Source organism: Heptranchias perlo, chromosome 1, assembly GCF_035084215.1.
Source record: "Heptranchias perlo isolate sHepPer1 chromosome 1, sHepPer1.hap1, whole genome shotgun sequence".
NCBI classification, from domain to species: Eukaryota; Metazoa; Chordata; class Chondrichthyes; order Hexanchiformes; family Hexanchidae; genus Heptranchias; species Heptranchias perlo.
In genome coordinates, this window is record NC_090325.1 from 131,325,968 (window position 1) to 131,345,826 (window position 19,859).

The 19,859-nt window shown below is 44.9% G+C and overlaps 1 protein-coding gene across 1 annotated transcript in view; it reads right to left on the minus strand.

The window, feature by feature from the left end:
* The window catches only part of acox3 (acyl-CoA oxidase 3, pristanoyl), a 199,188-nt gene that overhangs the window by 119,213 nt on the left and 60,116 nt on the right, over positions 1-19,859 (minus strand). The window contains 2 exon segments of the mRNA XM_067991065.1: positions 1,178-1,300; positions 17,721-17,841. Of these exon segments, the coding sequence (XP_067847166.1) occupies positions 1,178-1,300; positions 17,721-17,841 (244 nt within the window).

Genomic DNA, 19,859 nt, shown 5'->3' on the forward strand with positions numbered 1-19,859 from the left:
TGATTCCGTGGGACCTGTACTAAAGTTTATTCTAAAATTGGGAAGTGTTACATATAGTACTACTGGGCCAAGAATGGACTAGTTCTGAACTTGCGATGTTGGTGCTTATCCACATAACATTTCACTGGTAACCTTGTTGCATTATTAAGAAATATCTTTACATAGTTCTTTACTCCATTTTCAACTGATGCATGAAATCAACATAAAATGTTAAATATAGTTAATCACCACAAAGATATGTAGTTTATTTCCAAAATTCAGAATATAGGGTCCAGCTTGAAATTAAAAAAAATAGCCAGCCCTTATTCATCCAGACTGACACATCTTCTGACACTTACAGTATTATCCAGATCTGTGGTAACACACTGCTCATCAAAGCTGGCTAGTTCTCTGTGGTTCTTGATAAGTATGGTTACAGTTCTGAAAGGGGGGTCATTGTGCAAAACCTATAAATTTATCAGCAACTTTTCTATGAGTTTATAGAACATTACATTAAAATAAACATTCCTTTAAAGGTTATTGCAATCAAGTCACTTTCCATAAAACTATTACGGAAATCTTCTCTTCATGGTAAGACAGTTTAGTGGGTGTGAATCCAGAGGACTGGACTAATGTGAGTTCAAATCCCATGAGATTTTGAATTCTATTAAAAAGAAATCTGGAATAAAAAGTTGGTATCAGCAAAAGTGACCATGAAGCTAATGGATTGTCATTAAAAACTCAACTGGTTCTCAAATGTTCACTCTAGGGAAGGATACCTACTGTCTTTATCCAGTTTGGCCTATATATGACTCCAGTTCCACACCAACATAGTTGACTCTTAACTGCCGTGAAGTGGCCTAGCAAGCCGCTCAGTTGTAACAAACCGCTACAAAAAATAAGCTGCAGCAGTTCAAGAAATCGGTCCATCACCACCTTCTCAGGACAACTAGAAATGGGCAATAAATGCAGCCTTGCCAGCGATGCCCACATCCTGGGAATGAATTTAAAAAAATAATGTCCCTTTCTTTCTCATAAGTATATTTTCTGTGGGTCAGAAGATAATTATTGCCTTCTCATTATAATCTATCTAGCAGATATATGGGGAGTTTCATATTTTATACAATTCCAAAGCAGGTACTGCAATTCTGTTATTGTTGAAGAAAATGAATGAGTTGTGATACTATGTTAAACTAACCTTGGTGTTTTGCTTTTATCCAACTGAGAAGGTAGTTGCTGGTTTGTTGTAGTAGGACATTATTGTCACCTTCATACGTACAATTAGGATCATTGTCATTTCTGATGTCCCCAAGGCGATTCACTGCAATGCAAAGCATATTTGAAGATGAATAATACCATAGATTTACGCAACAGTACAGCACAGAAACAGGCCATTCGGTCCAACTGGTCTATGCCGGCATTTGTGCTCCACCTCTCTTTATCTAACCCTTTCAGCATATCCTTCTATTCTTTTCTCCCTCACGTGCTTTTCTGGCTTCCCCTAAAATGCATCTGTGCTATTCGCCTCAACTACTCCTTGTGGTAGCGAATTCCACATTTATACCACTCTTTGGGTAAAGAAGTTTCTCCTGAATTCCCTATTGGATTTATTAGTGACTATCTTACATTTAAGACCTCTGGTTTTGGACTCCCCCACAAGTGGAAACATTTTTTCTACATCAACCCTATCAAACCCTTTCATAATCTTAAAGACCTCTATCAGGTCACCCCTCAGCCTTCTTTTTCTGGAAAAAAGAGCCCCAGCCTGTTTAGTCTTTCCTGATAAGTATATTCTCTCAGTTCTGGTATCATCCTTGTAAATCTTTTTTACACCTTCTCCAGTGCCTCTATATCCTTTTTAAAAAAAATATGAAGACCAGAGCTTCAAGTGTGGTCTAACCAAGGTTCTATACAAGTTTAACATAACTCCTCTGCTTTTCAATTTTATCCCTCTAGAAATGAACCCCAGTGCTTTGTTTGCTTTCTTATGGCCTTATTAACCTGCATCACTATTTTTAGTGATTTGTGTATCTGTTCCCCTAGATCACTTTGCTCCTCCACACCATTTAGATTCTTATTATCCAAGCAGTATGTGGCCTCCTTATCCTTCCTACCAAAATGAACCACCTCATACTTATCTATATTATTATATATCACTCCTGGCTGCTTCAATAGCTTGTAATCTAGTTGTCCTAAGAGTTGTACAAATTAAGGCAACAAATAATGTCTGGCCTGGTGTCAGTTTTTTGGTAGTTTTTGGTTTCTGAAAACAGCTAATCAGTATGAATGACACCAGCACTGGAATAGAAAATTTGGGCTGACAAGAAGTTAAAAAAAGAACTTGCGTTCCAACCATAACCAAACACAGCATTCTACATTATTTGGCCAAAACTTTTATTTTTGTTTTGTCTATTGTGTCAATTTTCATACACTTCAAAAAGGACAAAAATGTATGAACACAGTGCAACATCCAATGAGATTATTTATAATACGTTGAAGCCCCTTTGATTCCGTAATATAAAACCTACACTGATCTGTAAGGAGGAGGATAGAAAAAAAATAGTAATAGTAATTTCTACTGCAAGTAAAATTCTGATATCACCTTGAATAACATTTAGCACACAGTCTGGTAACAGCCTGGTCATGATGAAAATCAGGTATTGGTGCTTAACTACAAGTATAGCTGAGACCAGACTATCAGAAGGGCCATTTTGCAGATTAAAACATCAACATATAAAAATAGCTCAAACAGAGAGTATGTAAGTTTGCAAAACACAAAGTTTAGATCCCATGGAAGTGTTGGAGGGAAATGACTAAGATTAAGTTTTCATAAAACAAGATGTAAAAGGATGTTCTTCGAGAGGATAATTTGGAAAATAGACGGAAGGCTGCAATAGGTACAATATGAACCCTGATAGGACTTGGCTTCAAAGCTTAGTTGAGCAAATATTGAAGGCACTCCAAAATATAAAGGGACCTCACATGTTGCAGACTCAGAGTACAAAATAGCAAAGCTTTTATTTTGCATTATATATCTTAATCGTGGAAAATTTTCTGAAAACCATGAATGAGCGCATCAAGGAGAAAATAATCTCTTGGAGAATAGTCTTTCCTTTTCAAAAGCTGGTTATTAAAGAAAAGTTTCTGAATCTAGTCATAACCACGAGGATAGCAGATTCCACTACAGGGTAGCAAGGTCAGATTGTCACTGTTCAACATCAGGATGTCCAACAATCATGACCTCTGAGGCAAGTGGTACTTTGAAAATGACTGTTGTAGGATTTTATCTTTGCAACACTCCGGAAATTAGAGAATGGAGGAACTGCATAAAAAAATCTTTGCTCCCATGAGAACAACAAACTATCTTAACTCCTGTGCATACCTCTCCCTAACTTTTCATCAATAACATGGAAGCTAATTGTCGATCACTCTTGCAAACAGATCCATTTCTAGATAGCCAAAAGTCTCTGAGCATCCGCACCACTTCTGCGTGAATTATCTACACGTGGCTATGTAGGCCACCAACTTAAGAAACTGATAGTTTTATTGCGCATGCCGATCAATTGCTGACCTAACAGGTTGATACAGAGAATCTGACACAAGTGCCCAATTAGTGATGTGTCACTGCATAGAGACTGCAAGTGAATTCCTCACTGCTTTTTGGTAAAAGTGGACCTCCAAGATGATAGTTCCCACCGCTCATAGTGGGCGCGTCGGTGTCAACACGATTTGCCTGCTGTAAACAAGAAATTTATAAAAAGAGTACTTTGGTACAAGAATATTTGTCAGTGCAAAAGCATCATACTTCGGCAGGTGGTGTGAGATCCAGCTCCAGCAGGAGATAGTCTCAAATCACTTCAGTTTTGTACCAGCTACAATATGACTGTACATTGGGAAGCCAACTTTATAAGTGTTGCTGACGGCCGAGGTCCTGGATCTTGGCTCGGAAGATCAGGAAGTAGAATCAATATGGGTGGAAATTAGAAATAACAAAGGGCAGAAAGCACTGGTGGGAGTAGTTAATAGTAGCAATACCGTTGGACAGAGTATTAATCATGAAATAATGGGAGCTTGTAACAAAGGAAATGCAGTCATCATGGGGGACTTTAATTTGCATATAGACTGGGCAAATCAAATTGGCAAAGGTAGTTTGGAAGACGAGTTCATGGAATGTATTTGACATGGTTTCCTAGAACAACATGTCATGGAACCAACCAGAGAACAAACTAAGTTAGATCTTGTACTATGTAATGAGATAGGGTTAATTAGTAATCTCAAAGTAAAAGAACCTCTGGGGAAGAGTGATCATAATATGATAGAATTTCACATTGAGTTTGAAAGTAAAGTACTTAAGTCAGAAACTAGAGTCTTAAACTTAAATAAAGCCAATTATATAGGTATGAGGGGCAAGCTGTCAAAGGTAGATTGCGAAATTAAATTAAAGGGTTTGACAGATGAAGAGCAATGGCAAACATTTAAAGAAATATTTCAATATTCTCAACAAGTATACATTCCATTGAGAAATAAAAACTCCATGGGAAAAGTGATCCACCAGTGGCTAACTAAAGAAGTTAAGGAGAGTATTAGATTGAAAGAAGAGGCCTATAATGTTGCCAAGAAGAGTAATAAGACTAGGGATTGGGAGAATTTTAGAAATCAACAAAGGACGACCAAAAAATTAATAAAAAAGGGAGAAAATAGAATATGAAAGTAAACTAGCAAGAAATATAAAAACGGATTGTAAGAGCTTCTACAAGTATGTAAAAAGGAAGAGAGTAGCAAAAGTAAACGTTGGTCCCACAGAGGCTGAGACAGGAGAAATTATAATGGGAATCAGGAAATGGCAGATATGTTAAACAAATATTTTGTATCAGTCTTCACAGTAGAAGACACAAAAACATACCAAAAATAGTGGGGAACCAAGGAGTAAATGAAAACGAGAAACTTAAAACAATTAATATCACTAGAGAAAAAATACTGGACAAACTAATGGGACTAAAAGCCGACAAATCCCCTGGACCTGAAGGCCGACATCCAAGGGTTCTAAAAGGGGTGGATGCATTGGTTTTGATCTTCCAAAATTCTCTAGATTCTGGAATGGTCCCAGTGGACTGGAAGGTAGCAAATTTTACCCCGCTATTCATGAAGGGTGGGAGAGAGAGAAAAAACAGGGAACTACAGGCCAGTTAGCCTGACATCAGTCATCGGGAAAATGGTGGAACCCATTATTAAGGAAGTGGTAACAGGGCACTAAGAAAATCATAATACGATTAGGCAGAGCCAACATGGTTTTATGAAAGCGAAATCGTGTTTGACATTCATTAGAGCTTTTAGGGGATGTAACTAGCAGGGTAGATAAAGGGGAACCGATGGATGTAGTATATTTGGATTTTCAAAAGGCATTTAATAAGGTGCCACATAAAAGGTTGTTACACAAGGTAAGGGCTGATGGGTTGGGGGTAACATATTAGCATGGATAAAGGATTGGTTAAAGGACAGAAAACAGAGTAGGGATAAACGGGTCATTCTCAGGTTGGCAGGCTATAACTAGTGGGGTGCCGCAAGGATTGGTGCTTGGGTCTCAGCCATTTATAATCTATATTAATGACTTAGATGAAGGGACAGAGTGTAATATATTCAAGTCTGCTGAGGATTATTTTTTTTTATTATTCGTTCACGGGGTGTGGGCGGCGCTGGCGAGGCCAGCATTTATTGCCCATCCCGAATTGCCCTCGAGAAGGTGGTGGTGAGCCGCCTTCTTGAACCGCTGCAGTCCGTGTGGTGACGGTTCTCCCACAGTGCTGTTAGGAAGGGAGTTCCAGGATTTTGACCCAGCGACAATGAAGGAACGGCGATATATTTCCAAGTCGGGATGGTGTGCGACTTGGAAGGGAACGTGCAGGTGGTGTTGTTCCCATGTGCCTGCTGCTCTTGTCCTTCTAGGTGGTAGAGGTCGCGGGTTTGGGAGATGCTGTCGAAGAAGCCTTGGCGAGTTGCTGCAGTGCATCCTGTGGATGGTACACAATACAGCCAAAGGGCGCCGGTGGTGAAGGGAGTGAACGTTTAGGGTGGTGGATGGGGTGCCAATCAAGCGGGCTGCTTTATCTTGGATGGTGTCGAGCTTCTTGAGTGTTGTTGGAGCTGCACTCATCCAAGCAAGTGGAGAGTATTCCATCACACTCCTGACTTGTGCCTTGTAGATGGTGGAAAGGCTTTGGGGAGTCAGGAGGTGAGTCACTCGCCGCAGAATACCCAGCCTCTGACCTGCTCTCGTAGCCACAGTATTTATATGGCTGGTCCAGTTAAGTTTCTGGTCAATGGTGACTCCCAGGATGTTGATGGTGGGGGATTCGCCGATGGTAATGCCGTTGAATGTCATGGGGAGGTGGCTAGACTCTCTCTTGTTGGAGATGGTCATTGCCTGGCACTTATCTGGCGCGAATGTTACTTGCCACTTATGAGCCCAAGCCTGGATGTTGTCCAGGTCTTGCTGCATGCGGGCTCGGACTGCTTCATTATTTGAGGGGTTGCGAATGGAACTGAACACTGTGCAGTCATCAGCGAACATCCCCATTTCTGACCTTATGATGGAGGGAAGGTAATTGATGAAGCAGCTGAAGATGGTTGGGCCTAGGACACTGCCCTGAGGAACTCCTGCAGCAATGTCCTGGAGCTGAGATGATTGGCCTCCAACAACCACTGCCATCTTCCTTTGTGCTAGGTATGACTCTAGCCACTGGAGAGTTTTCCCCCCCGATTCCCATTGACTTCAATTTTACTAGGGCTCCTTGGTGCCACACTCGGTCAAATGCTGCCTTGATGTCAAGGGCTGCCACTCTCACCTCACCTCTGGAATTCAGCTCTTTTGTCCATGTTTGGACCAAGGCCGTAATGAGGTCTGGAGCAGAGTGGTCGTGGCGGAACCCAAACTGAGCATCGGTGAGCAGGTTATTGGTGAGTAAGTGCCGCTTGATAGCACTGTCGACGACACTTTCCAACACTTTGCTGATGATCGAGAGTAGACTGATGGGGCGTTAATTGGCCGGATTGGATTTGTCCTGCTTTTTGTGGACAGGACATGCCTGGGCAATTTTCCACATTGTTGGGTAGGTGCCAGTGTTGTAGCTGTACTGGAACAGCTTGGCTAGAGGCGCAGCTTGTTCTGGAGCACAAGTCTTCAGCACTACAGCTGGGATGTTGTCGGGGCCCATAGCCTTTGCTGTATCCAGTGCACCCAGCCGTTTCTTGATATCACGTGGAGTGAATCGAATTGGCCGAAGACTGGCTTCCGCGATGGTGGGGATATCGGGAGGAGGCCAAGATGGATCATCCACTCGGCACTTCTGGCTGAAGATGGTTGCAAACGCTTCAGCCTTGTCTTTTGCACTCACGTGCTGGACTCCGCCATCATTGAGGATGGGGATGTTTGCAGAGCCTCTTCCTCCCGTTAATTGTTTAATTGTCCACCACCATTCACGACTGGATGTGTCAGGACTGCAGAGCTTTGATCTGATCCGTTGGTTGTGGAATCGCTTAGCTCTGTCTATAGCATGTTGCTTCCCCTGTTTAGCATGCTTGTAGACCTGAATTGTAGTTTCACCAGTTGGCACCTCATTTTTAGGTACACCTGGTGCTGCTCCTGGCATGCTCTTCTACACTCCTCATTGAACCAGGGTTGATCCCCTGGCTTGTTGGTAATGGTAGAGTGATGAATATGCGGGCTATGAGGTTACAGATTGTGCTGGAATACAATTCTGCTGCTGCTGATGGCCCACAGCGCCTCATGGATGCCCAGTTTTGAGCTGCTAGATCTGTTCTGAATCTATCCCATTTAGCAAGGTGGTAGTGCCACACAACACATTGGTAGTGCCACACAACACATTGGATGGTGTCCTCAGTGCGAAGACGGGACTTCATCTCCACGAGAACTGTGCGGTGGTCACTCCTACCAATTCTGTCATGGACAGATGCATTTGCGACAGGTAGATTGGTGAGGACGAGGTCAAGTAAGTTTTTCCCTCGTGTTGGTTCGCTCACCACCTGCCGCAGGCCCAGTCTAGCAGTTATGTCCTTCAGGACTCGGCCAAAGCTAGGAGGGAAAGTAAGCTGTGAGGTGGACACAAGGGCCTCGATATTAGCAGGGAGATGGGAAGGCAGCGGAGGGCGGGAGGGGGGGGGGAGGGGGGGGGAGGGGGAGGTGATTGGGCACTTGGGTAACCCGCCCAATAAAATCTGTCTGTTCCCCTCGCGATCGTGGGTCAATTGGAGTCACTTAACATGGCATTCGGGTTTGCCGTCAGACAGCTACCCAGTGGGCAAACTGCACACCAGCATCACAGGCTGTCAGCTGGAGGAGCCCTGTCACGGCTAAGTGTGGGAACGTCTGCAATGGAGGGAAGGCTAGCCTCCATGGAGCTTCAAGCACAGCTCACAAATGAGTCAGTTCAAGCCGTGACAATGGTCATTCGGACTCAGGGTGAACAACATTCTGCCGCCTTAAACAGGCAGGCAGATACACTAGCACTGGCCTTACGAGGCTTCACACATGTCCTCCAAACTGTCGTCCAGAAGAAGTGGTAGGAGTGGTGTGGGCCTGGCCCAGGGGAGGGATAATGGCGAAAGGGGACATAGAAGTGGGAACCCCACTCAAAGCGCCATGTCTCACCTGTTGCCCCCCTCTCAACCAGTATCTGGAATGCTGCCTCCTCTACAGGTGCAGGTGGAGCAGTCTTTGGAGGGGCCCTCATGGGCACCAAAACCCAGAGGACGTAGGCCCAAAGCATCTAAATCGGTCAGGGCATGAACAAGAGCAACCTGCCACTACCTCTGCTGCAGCCACAGGGGATGCACCATGTAGGAGTAGTCGGAAACAAAAGGCAAAGGTTTTGTAAGCGCAAAGGGGATGCACAAGGGTGTTTAATGGTTGGTCATATTTTTTTTTTAATTTATTTTTGCTTTTTGTTAAACTCACGTTAAATATTGTCACCACTACTGCCATGTCTTGGCCATGCTTGACTGGCTTCTGTAATAAGGCCCTTTCATGAGGTTCACCATGAACGCCCACACTTGATGCCACCCATTGGGTCACTTTACAGTAGGCAGATGTGTAGTTGCAGGACTGTTTTGTGCGGGGGGCTGGGTCTGGTGTGGCCGGGTCAGGTGTGGCCGCTGCTCTATCCAGGTGGTGAGGACTGGACTCTGCACACTGTCTTATGTTAGGAGGACCTTTCACATGTCAGTGACTTCCTGACCTCACGAGCAGCTAGGTGAGCCGCTGTTCTGCCCATGGGTTGCTCCTGCTCTTTCTCCTCTGCCTCCTCCTCCTCTACAATGTGGGTGGCTGATGTGAAAGGGGCCTCCTCAAGCGGCACCCCTCTCTGTTGTGCCATGTTGTGCATGACTATAATGTGTCCCACTCTGTCTGGTGCGTATTGAAGCGCTCCCCCAGAACGAACAAGGCACCTGAAACGCATCTTGAGCAGCCCTAAAGCATGCTCAATTGTAGACCTGGTAGCGACATGGCTGTCGTTATAGCAATGCTGTTGCTTGATGGTGGGGTTCCTCAGAGATGTCATGAGCCATGAGTGCAGGGTGTACCCCTTGTCCCGGAGGAGCCAGCCCTTGTGGGTGTTTGGTGCGTGGAAGAGGAGCGGGATGTTGGACTCCCAGAGGATGAAGGAATCGTGGCAGCTGCCAGGGTATCTGGTGCACAAGTGAAGGAATCTCTTGTGGTGGTCACAAACGAGCTGAGTGTTGATGGAGCGACACCCCTTCCTGTTGATGAACAGTCCTGGCTTGTGTGGAGGTGCTTGTATTGCTATACGGGTGCAATCGATTACACCCTGCACCTGTGGGAAGCCAGCCACAGCATGGAATCCCACCGCCCACTCCGTCTGGCTGAGGTCGTCCATGGGGAAGTTGACGTAGTGCAAGGCTCTGCGAAACAAGCTGGTGACCTGCCTTACGCACATGTGTGCAGATAACTGAGACACCCCGGCGGCACCCTAGAATGATCCGGAGCTGAAGAAGTTGAGGGCAGTGGTGACTTAGATAGCGACAGGTAAGGAGATGCTGCTCGGGCCAGCCGGGAGCAGCTCGGCATGAAGGAGGCTGCAGATGTCTGCAACTACCCGACAACTGACTCTGAGCCTCCATATGCACTGCTCCTCAGAGAGATCCAGGAAGCCGAGCCTCGGTCTGTAGACCCTGTTGCGAGGGTACTGCCTCCTGCGACGTTGCTCTCTCTGTGTTGCCCTCCGAGCTCTTGTGCAGGTGTCTGTGGCGCAGCACTGTGTTGTGGAGCTCCACGTGGTGGAGGTGGACGCCGTGCCTGGCGAAGTTGCTCATCCTTAGATGAAGTGGTGAATGCAGCCATGGCAACCCCCCCCCCCATCCTAACCGTCTGAGTTTGAAGGGGTCCGCAAAGTAAATATGTTTGCACAGCAGAGTTTTGGGTGGAAATAAGAATTTTGAGTGAAAACAGAGGTCATGCAGCCAAAACTTTGTTTGAAGTGACAGAGTGCCCTGCTGCAATAAATGAAGTTTTCTCCCCACCTGTCAAATAATCATTTACATCTCCCACTGGCTGCTGGCTGAAACAAGTCTGTTGCAACAGGGAGTGTTTCCCACAGCACAGGAAACACGCTGAGGATCCTTCAAAATTGCACCCCTGCCAAAATGTCTGCTCAATCAAGTATTTCAAGTACTTTAACTATCTGTCAAACTATGCAAATGATCATCCCGCCGGCTTTAATTGCCGGGGGGACTTCCGCATTCGGGAGATGCGCGCGCACCCGAACGCGTCACTGGGGAACCCGGAAGTTAGCGGGTTGGAGCCAGGCTCTGAACCTGCTCCGGATTTTAGCGATTTTCGGAACCCCCACCCCGCCTCCAATGTGCCTGCTCCATCATCCAAAAATCAGCCACAAATAGTCTGCAAAGGGAGATGGACAGATTAAGTGAGTGGGCAAGAAGGTGGCAGATGAAGTATAATGTGGGGAAATGTGAGGTTATTCACTTTGGTAGGAAGAATAGAAAAACAGAATATTTTTTAAATGGTGAGAAACTATTAAATGTTGATGTTTAGAGAGACTTGGGTGTCCTCGTATAAGAAACACAAGAAGTTAGGATGCAGGTACAGCAAGCAATTAGGAAAGCAAATGGCATGTTGGTCTTTATTGCAAGGGGGTTGGAGTACAAGAGTAAGGAAGTCTTACTACAGTTCCACAGGGCTTTAGTGAGACCTCATCTGGAGTACTGCATACAGTTTTGGTCTCCTTATCCAAGGAAGGATATACTTGCCTTTGAGGCGATACAACGAAGGCTCACTTGATTAATTCCTGGGATGAGAGAGTTGTCCTATGAGGAGATGTTGAGTAGAATGGGCCTATTCTCTCTGGAGTTTAGAAGAATGAGGTGATCTCATTGAAACATATAAGATTCTGAGGGGGCTTGACAGGGTAGATGCTGAGAGATTATTTCCCCTGGCTAGAGAGTCTAGAACTAGGGGGCATAATCACAGGATAAGGGGTCGGCCATTCAACATGGAGATGAGGAGGAATTTCTTCACTCAAAGGGTTGTGAATCTTTGGAATTCTCTACACCAGAGGGCTGTGGATGCTGAGTCATTGCATATATTCAAGGCTGAGATGGATCAATTTTTGGACTCCAGGGGAATCAAGGGATATGGGGATCGGGCAGGAAAGTGGAGTTGAGATCGAAGATCAGCCATGATCTGAGTGAATGGCAGAGCAGGCTCGAGGGGCCGAATGGCCTACTCCTGCTCCTATTTCTTATGTTCTTATCCTGGAAAAAAAAGTGCTGCATCATCCCCTGCAACGACGAGGAGCTCAACAAACGGGCAAGGGCTTGCAGGAGTTCTAGAGGTCACGGGGGGACGGCTGTTGCATGAGCACAAGCTGTTCCAATTACAGTCAGAGGGTGAGTTAAACCCGATTGTAAAACAGAGCCTGGAATTTGTGATGGAAAATAGGAATAACCGTGATTGTAAAGAAATTGTGTGTACAGCTGCTTGAACCGCCAGAAATAGTTGACACGCTTAATATAGTTTAAGTGGCGCCTTTGTAATTCATGCATCATTTGCCCAATATAGGTGGCGACGGTGTAAGTGGTGGGGGCTATATCTGTCTACAGACATACCAAGCCAATTTCCCTGCCCCACCTATGCCCGAGTGCAAATTAGGTGGAGCACACTTCTGATTTGACCTGAACCTAAGGCCGATTTTGCACATTCCGCTCATTTAAATTGGCCCAACATACCCCAGATGCAAGCCCACCTCTTGGTCTTACATCTAGACATGAGGATGGCAATTTGTCGTTGCCGAGAGACTTGCAACAATGGTACTGGCCATTGCCTGTGGCGCTTTCTGGTTGCTGTCCTAAAACAACTGCGTATAGGCTTCTATCCCCGAAGATTGTATTGGATACCCGCAAAAAAAAAGATACTTACCTTTTTCCCCAACATCATTTTCTTGCATGCTGCACTTCCCAGATCCTCCAATCTGAGCCGGGCTAGATGCAAGGCCTAAGGCTCAGGCGTCCTGGGCACCTCTCCAATTCAGTATCCTCCCCAGCATAAATGGAACAAAATGAGCCAGCAAGCATCATTACATCCCTCCTGCCTCATCTGCTTAGGAGCCCCATGCTCTGCCCTGGTTACCCTCAACCCAGGAGGAGGGCCTAGAAATCCCATGGCTTCAAAAGGTGGCAGAGACACAGAGCACAATTTAAAAACAAAAATGTGGGTGCGTTGGGGGCGGGGTGGCAAAGAAAATTCAGGGTTTTTTAGAGCAGGCAGGAATCCCGGCACAACCCACTGAAGAATGTGTTCGACCCAGAATCATTTGCGTGCGCGCGTCGTTCACAAACCTGGAAGTCCCACTAGAAATTAAAGCCGGCGGGACAATATTTAAAGCAGTAAATCAAGTACTTAAAGTATTTGAAATGTCGATAAATCCAATTAAGAATGAAGGCAAGAGATTTAATGCTGCCACAACGTGTTTCTCATGGTGTGTGAAACACGCCATGGGAAAGTAGTCAGGTTTCAGCCGGCAATCATTTGGACATTTAAATCCTTGTTTGACAGATGGGGATAAAAAGTCAGTTATTGCAGCAGGGCACTCAGTTCTCTCAGACAAACTTTTGGCTAGGAGACCTTTGTGTTTAGCCTTGAAATTCTTGGTTTCCACTCAGAATTGTTCCATTTACACACATTTACCAACTTTTGGACCCCCTCAAACTCAAACCATCAGGATGGGGGGGCGCGATGGCTGCATTCACCATAACATGCGAGGACGAGGAACATCACCATCCGCAGCAGGCATGGTGTGCACTTCCGCCACTTGCAGTTCCACAACAGAGCATGCGCCACAGGGACCTGCACAAGAGCAGAGAGGGGTTCAACAGAGGGAGCGACATCGCAGGAGGCACTACCCTTGTGAAAGGGTCTACAGACAGACGGTGAGCTTCCTGCACCTTTCTGAGCAGCAGTGCCTACAAAGGCTGAGAGTGAGTCACCAGGTGGTCACAGACGTCTGCGCACTCCTTCATGCCGAGCTGCTCCCGGCTGGGCCTAGTGGCGTCACATTGCCTGTTGCAGTTGAAGTGAGCACTGCCCTCAATTTCTTCACCTCCGGATCATTCCAGGGCGCCACCGGGGATATCGTCGGGGTCTCTCAGTCGTCTGCCCACAAGTGCATATGACAGATCACCGACAGTTTGTTTTGCAGGGCATCCCAATACGTCAACTTCCCCATGGACAATCTCAGCCAGACAGAGAAGGCATAGAGTCATAGAGTCATAGAGTTATACAGCACGGATAGAGGCCCTTCGGCCCATCGTGTCCGCGCCGGCCATCAGCCCTGTCTACTCTAATCCCATATTCCAGCATTTGGTCCGTAGCCTTGTATGCTATGGCATTTCAAGTGCTCATCCAAATGCTTCTTGAATGTTGTGAGGGTTCCTGCCTCCACAACCCTTTCAGACAGTGAGTTCCAGACTCCAACCACCCTCTGGGTGAAAAAATTCTCTCTCAAATCCCCTCTAAACCTCCCGCCTTTTACCTTGAATCTATGCCCCCTTGTTATAGAACCCTCAACGAAGGGAAAAAGCTCCTTCGTATCCATCCTATCTGTGCCCCTCATAATTTTGTACACCTCAATCATGTCCCCCCTCAGCCTCCTCTGCTCCAAGGAAAACAAACCCAATCTTCCCAGTCTCTCTTCATAGCTGAAGCGCTCCAGCCCTGGTAACATCCTGGTGAATCTCCTCTGCACCCTCTCCAAAGCGATCACATCCTTCCTGTAGTGTGGCGACCAGAACTGCACACAGTACTCCAGCTGTGGCCTAACCAGTGTTTTATACAGCTCCATCATAACCTCCTTGCTCTTATATTCTATGCCTCGGCTAATAAAGGCAAGTATCCCATATGCCTTCTTTACCACCTTATCTACCTGTTCCGCCGCCTTCAGGGATCTGTGAACTTGCACACCAAGATCCCTCTGACCCTCTGTCTTGCCTAGAGTCCTCCCATTCATTGTGTATTCCCTTGCCTTGTTAGTCCCTCCAAAGTGCATCACCTTGCACTTTTCCGGGTTAAATTCCATTTGCCACTGTTCCGCCCATCTGACCAACCCATCTATATCGTCCTGCAGACTGAGGCTATCCTCCTCGCTATTTACCACCCTACCAATCTTTGTATCATCAGCGAACTTACTGATCATACCTTTTACATTCATATCCAAGTCATTAATGTAGAAAATGACTACACAGAGTGGAAACAATGGGTTTCCACTCTGTGCCTGGCTTCCCTGGTGTACAGGGTGCAATCGATTGCATGCGTACAGCAATCAGAGCACCTCCATACAAGCCAGGACTGCTCATCAACAGAAAGGGATATCACTCCATCAACGCGCAGCTCGTTTGTGACCACTGCAAAAGATTTCTTCACGTGCGTATGAGATTCCCTGGCAGCTGCCATGATTCATTAATTCTGAGGGAATCCAACATCCCAGCCCTCTTCTACACACCAAACAGCCTTAAGGGCTGGCTCCTCAGGGACAAGGGATACCCCCTGCACACATGGCTCAGGACACCACTGAGGAACCCCATCAGCTGAGTAGGCTGGGGTCCATAGCACAAAACTGCCAACAAATCAGCACACAATTGGAGGGTCACAGAATGGTTGATGTGGGGGAAGATAGAAAAATGTCACACTGGTGCATTAGAGTAGAGAGAGTAGGAGATTTCTTTACATACAAATGGCTGTTGGAACAGGGAAGAGTGGTGAGGCAGAGACTATTGCCTCCTATAAGGGAAAATTGGATAAATATTTGAAACATAGGAAGAAATACGACTATGGGGAGAGAGAGTAGGGCAGCGAGATTAGTTTTGGATTGCTCTAGCAAAGAACCGGCACAGACACAATGGGCCAAATCGCCTCCTCCTCTGCTGTGAACATAGAATCTTACAGCATAGAAGGCGGCCATTTGGCCTGTCGTGCTTGTGACGGCTCTTTGAAAGAGCTGTCCAATTTAGTCCCACACCCCAGCTTTTTCCCCATAACCCTCCAAGTTAGTCCTCTTCAAGTAAGTGTTCAATTGCCTTTTGAAAGTTCCTATGGAATTTGCTTCCACCAACCTTTCAGGTAGTGCGTTCCAGATCTCTGAAAAAATTTCTCCTCATTTACCTCTAGTTTTTTTGCCAATTATTTTAAATCTGTGACTTGCCAAAGGAAACAGTTTCTCCCTACTTGCTCTATCAAAATTCCTCATTATTTTGAATACCTCTATTAGGTCTCCCCTTAGCCTTCTCTGCTCTAAGGAAGACAATCCCAGCTTCTCCAAATAATTGAAGTCCCTCATCCCTCAGCCCTTGTATCATCCTGGTAAACCTCATCTGTTCCCTCTCCAAGGCCTTGATATCCTTCCTAAAGCATGGAGCTCAGAATTGTACACAATACTCCAGCTGAGGCCTAGCCAATGATTTGTAAAGGTTTAGCATGATTTCCTTGTTTTTGTACTCAATGCTCCCATTTACAAAGCCAAGTATCCCATATGCTTTCTTAACAACCTTATCAACTTGCCCTGCTACTTTCAAAAGATGCGTGAAAATCAATCCCAGGTCCCTCTGCTCTTGCGGCCCCCTCAAAATAGTACCATTTAGATTATACTGCCTCGCCATGTTGTTCCCCCAAAGTGCATCACTTCAAACTTATTCACATGAAATTGCATCTGCCACATGTCTGTCCACGTCCTCCTGAAATCTGCGACCATCCTGCTCACCATTTACTACATTGCCAAGTTTGTATCATCCACGAACTTCAAAACTGTGCTCCCTATACCCAAGTCCAGGTCATTTATATAGAACAAGAACAGCAGTGGTCCTAATACAGACCCTGGGGGACCCCACTGCATACTTCTCTCCAGTCAGAAAAACATCCATTCACCACTGCTCTCTGTCTCCTATTCCGTAGCCAATTACATACCCAAGTTACCACCACCCTTTAATCCCAAGTGCTTCTATTTTACGAATAAGTTTGTTATGCGGTACTTTATCAAATGCCTTTTTCAAAGTCCATACACATATATATAATATCTAGTGCATTACATTCTTCAACCCTCTCTGCTACTTCATTAAAAAGTTCAGTCAGGTTAGTCAGACACAATTGAAAGATTGTGGTCACAGCTTCTGCTATCTCCACCCTTACTTCCTCAGCAATCTAGGATGCATCCCATCTGGTCCAGGTGACATGTTAACTTGGAGTGATGCCAAGGAATTTAGCACCTCCTTTCTACCTATTTTTAATCTATCCAACATCTCTACTTCCCCACCTCTACTGCAACATTAACTTCATCCTCTTCTTTTGTGAAGACAAATGCAAAGTACTCATTCAGTACCTCAGTCATGCCCTCTACCTCCACAAGATGATTTCCTTTTTTGCCCCTAATCAGCCCCATCATTCCTTTAACTATTCTTTTACATGTTTATAAAAGATTTTTGGGTTCCCTTTTATGTTACCCCGCTATCTTTTCTCATATTCTCTTTGCCCTTCTTGTATCCTTTTTCAATTTCCCCTGCATTCTGTATTCTGCAGGGTTTTCCACTGTATTCTGTACCTGACCTTTGTCATAAACCTCTTTTTTCTGTTTTATTTTAATCTCTATTTCCTTTGTCATCCAGGGAGCTTTAGCTTTGGATGCCCCATCTTTCCTCCTTATGGGAATATGCTTGGTTTGTACCCAAACTATCTCCGCCTTGAAGGCCTGCCATTGCTCATTTGCTGTTTTCCAGGACAACCTTTGTTTCCAGTCCACCAGTGCTATGGCTTTATGCTTCTACAGTGAATCATTATGATTCTGGGCTTCAACACATTTAAAGCCAGTTTTCAGTCCATGTTTTGGATGTTGTACCCATCTCCAAAATGGTTGGCGGGAGCAAGGAGGCACCAACACGATGGTCTGACTGGCCTCTTTCAGTGCTACAAATTGCTATGGTTCTAGCTGGAATTACTGGAAAATTCATTATATTCAACCAAATTACCACTTTACGATTGTAGAACAATTCCTCAAACTGCAATGTTGTTGATATTTTGAAATATTTATCAGCTCCAGTTTGCAAAAATGCTTTTTTGATCATTACTGTCTCATAATAATTCAATGTTCAATATAAATTCAATCCTTAATCATTATTGCTGAGATTCTATTACATATATTCGCACTTACTAGCAAGATAGCCATGACCACCACAAGCTTCACGGAACTCTTGAATGCCTTGTTGAGCTGTCCACGAACCAAGAGATTTACCTGCACTAGACAATGCATGTATTTCTTTACCAAGCTCTGCCTATATAAAAAGTAGTGAAAAAATGTTAAAAAAAGTTATAGCATGTGTGATATATATTCTACAAGAGCCATGCAGTTGGCAGTTGACCCACAAGAATAAATTTCCGCCCAAGCATTCCTGGTGGTTGAGGCTCCGTGCTAGGAGCACGCAAGTAGAAAATCTCCCTTCAATTTCCACATACGGTAGCCCGGATTTTCCACCATGGTTTGCCTGATTTTGGGATGGTAATTTGGCAGAGGGGTAAGGGAAAACAGATGGAACTCACCTTCATCCATATGGTTCTCCTCTTCCTCATTGTCCTTCTATGGCAAATATTCAGGTTGCGTCTCATTCTTCTGTTCAATTCTAACTTCTCTCTAGATGGCAAAACTGTGCAAGATGCAGTAGGCTTCGATTTGCGATACCTTAGCAGGGCTATCTAGCAAGCCTTCCTGCCCACTCCCTCCCCCCAATCTGTACAAATTGTGGAGTTTCTGCTTGAGCTCATCAATGGCATGTTCCACCAGGATACTGTAGCTGTGTTCTGTGATGTTCATGGGTTTCTCAGAGGTCATCAGCCATAGTTCTAAAGGGTAATTTTGGTCCATAAGAAACCATCTTCCCAATCTCTCTCTTTCTTCAAATAATGGTGGGGTGGTGGATTAACATAAAATGAAGGCGTATCGGATGCTTCCAGCATTAATTTGTATGATTAGTTTAACGTCGGTGGTAGGAAAGATAACGGAATCTTTACTCAAAGATGTAACAGAAAGACATCTGAAGAAGTATAATAAAGAATAGTCAGCACGGATTTCAGAAGGGAAAGTCATGCTTGACCAAACTTTATTGAATTCTTTGAAGTAGTAACAGAAAGAGCAGATGTAATAGATTTGGATTTTCAAAAAGCCTTTGATAAGGTACTGCATTGTAGATGCATGGCTAAGTTCAGAGGACAGGTAGCAGGATGGATAGCAAGTTGACTACAAAACAGAAAACAGAGAGTAGGGGTTAAGGGTAGCTGCTCAGACTGGCAAAAAGGTAGGAAGTGGTGTTCCACAGAGATTGGTGCTGGGATCATTGTTGTTTACAATTTGGATTCGGGAATTGGAAGTACAATTTCAAAATTTGCAGACGACACCAAATTGGGGGGTGTAGTTAATACAAAAGGAAGAATGCGGCAAGGTGCAAGAGGGCATTAATAAACTTGCAGAATGGGCATATAATTGGCAAATGAATTTCAATATAGATAAGTGTAAGGTGGTGCATTTTGGCAGGAAGAATAAGGAGGCCACATACGACTTGGATAAAAAGTGTCTGAACAGGATAGAGGAGCAAAGGATCTGGGGTACAGATACACAAGTCACTAAAAGTAGCGACGCAGGTTATTAAGGCCATAAAAAAGGCAAATCAAGCACCAGGGTTCATTTCTAGAGGGAAAGAATTGAAAAGCAAAGAAGTTACGTTAAACTTGTACAGAACCTTGAAGTATTGTGCACAGTTCTGGTCACCATATTATAGAAAGGATGTAGAGGCATTGGAGAAGGTGCAAAAAAGAATCACAAGGGTGATATCAGAACTGAGAGGATATACTCATCAGGAAAGGCTGAACAGGCTGGGGCTCTTCTCCAGAAAAAGGACTGAGGGGTAACCTGATAGAGGTCTTTAAGATAATGATAGGGTAGATGTAGAGAAAATGTTTCCACTTGTGGGGGAGTCCAAAACAAGAAGTCATAAATATAAAATAGTCGCTAATAAAAACAATAGGGAATTCAGGAGAAACTTCTTTATCCAAAGAGTGGCAAGAATGTGGAACGCACTACCGCAAGAAGTAGTTGAGGCAAATAGGTTAGATGCATTTAAGGGGAAGTTAGATAAGCACGAGGGAGAAAGGAACAGAAGGGTGTTCTGATAGGGTTAGATGAAGTAGGGAGGGAGGAGGCTCGGGTGGAGCATAAACGCTGGCTTAGACCAGTTGGGCCAAATGGCCTGTTCCTGTGCTGTAGTTTCAATGTAACTTGATTAGGTTTGTGTAGATCGAT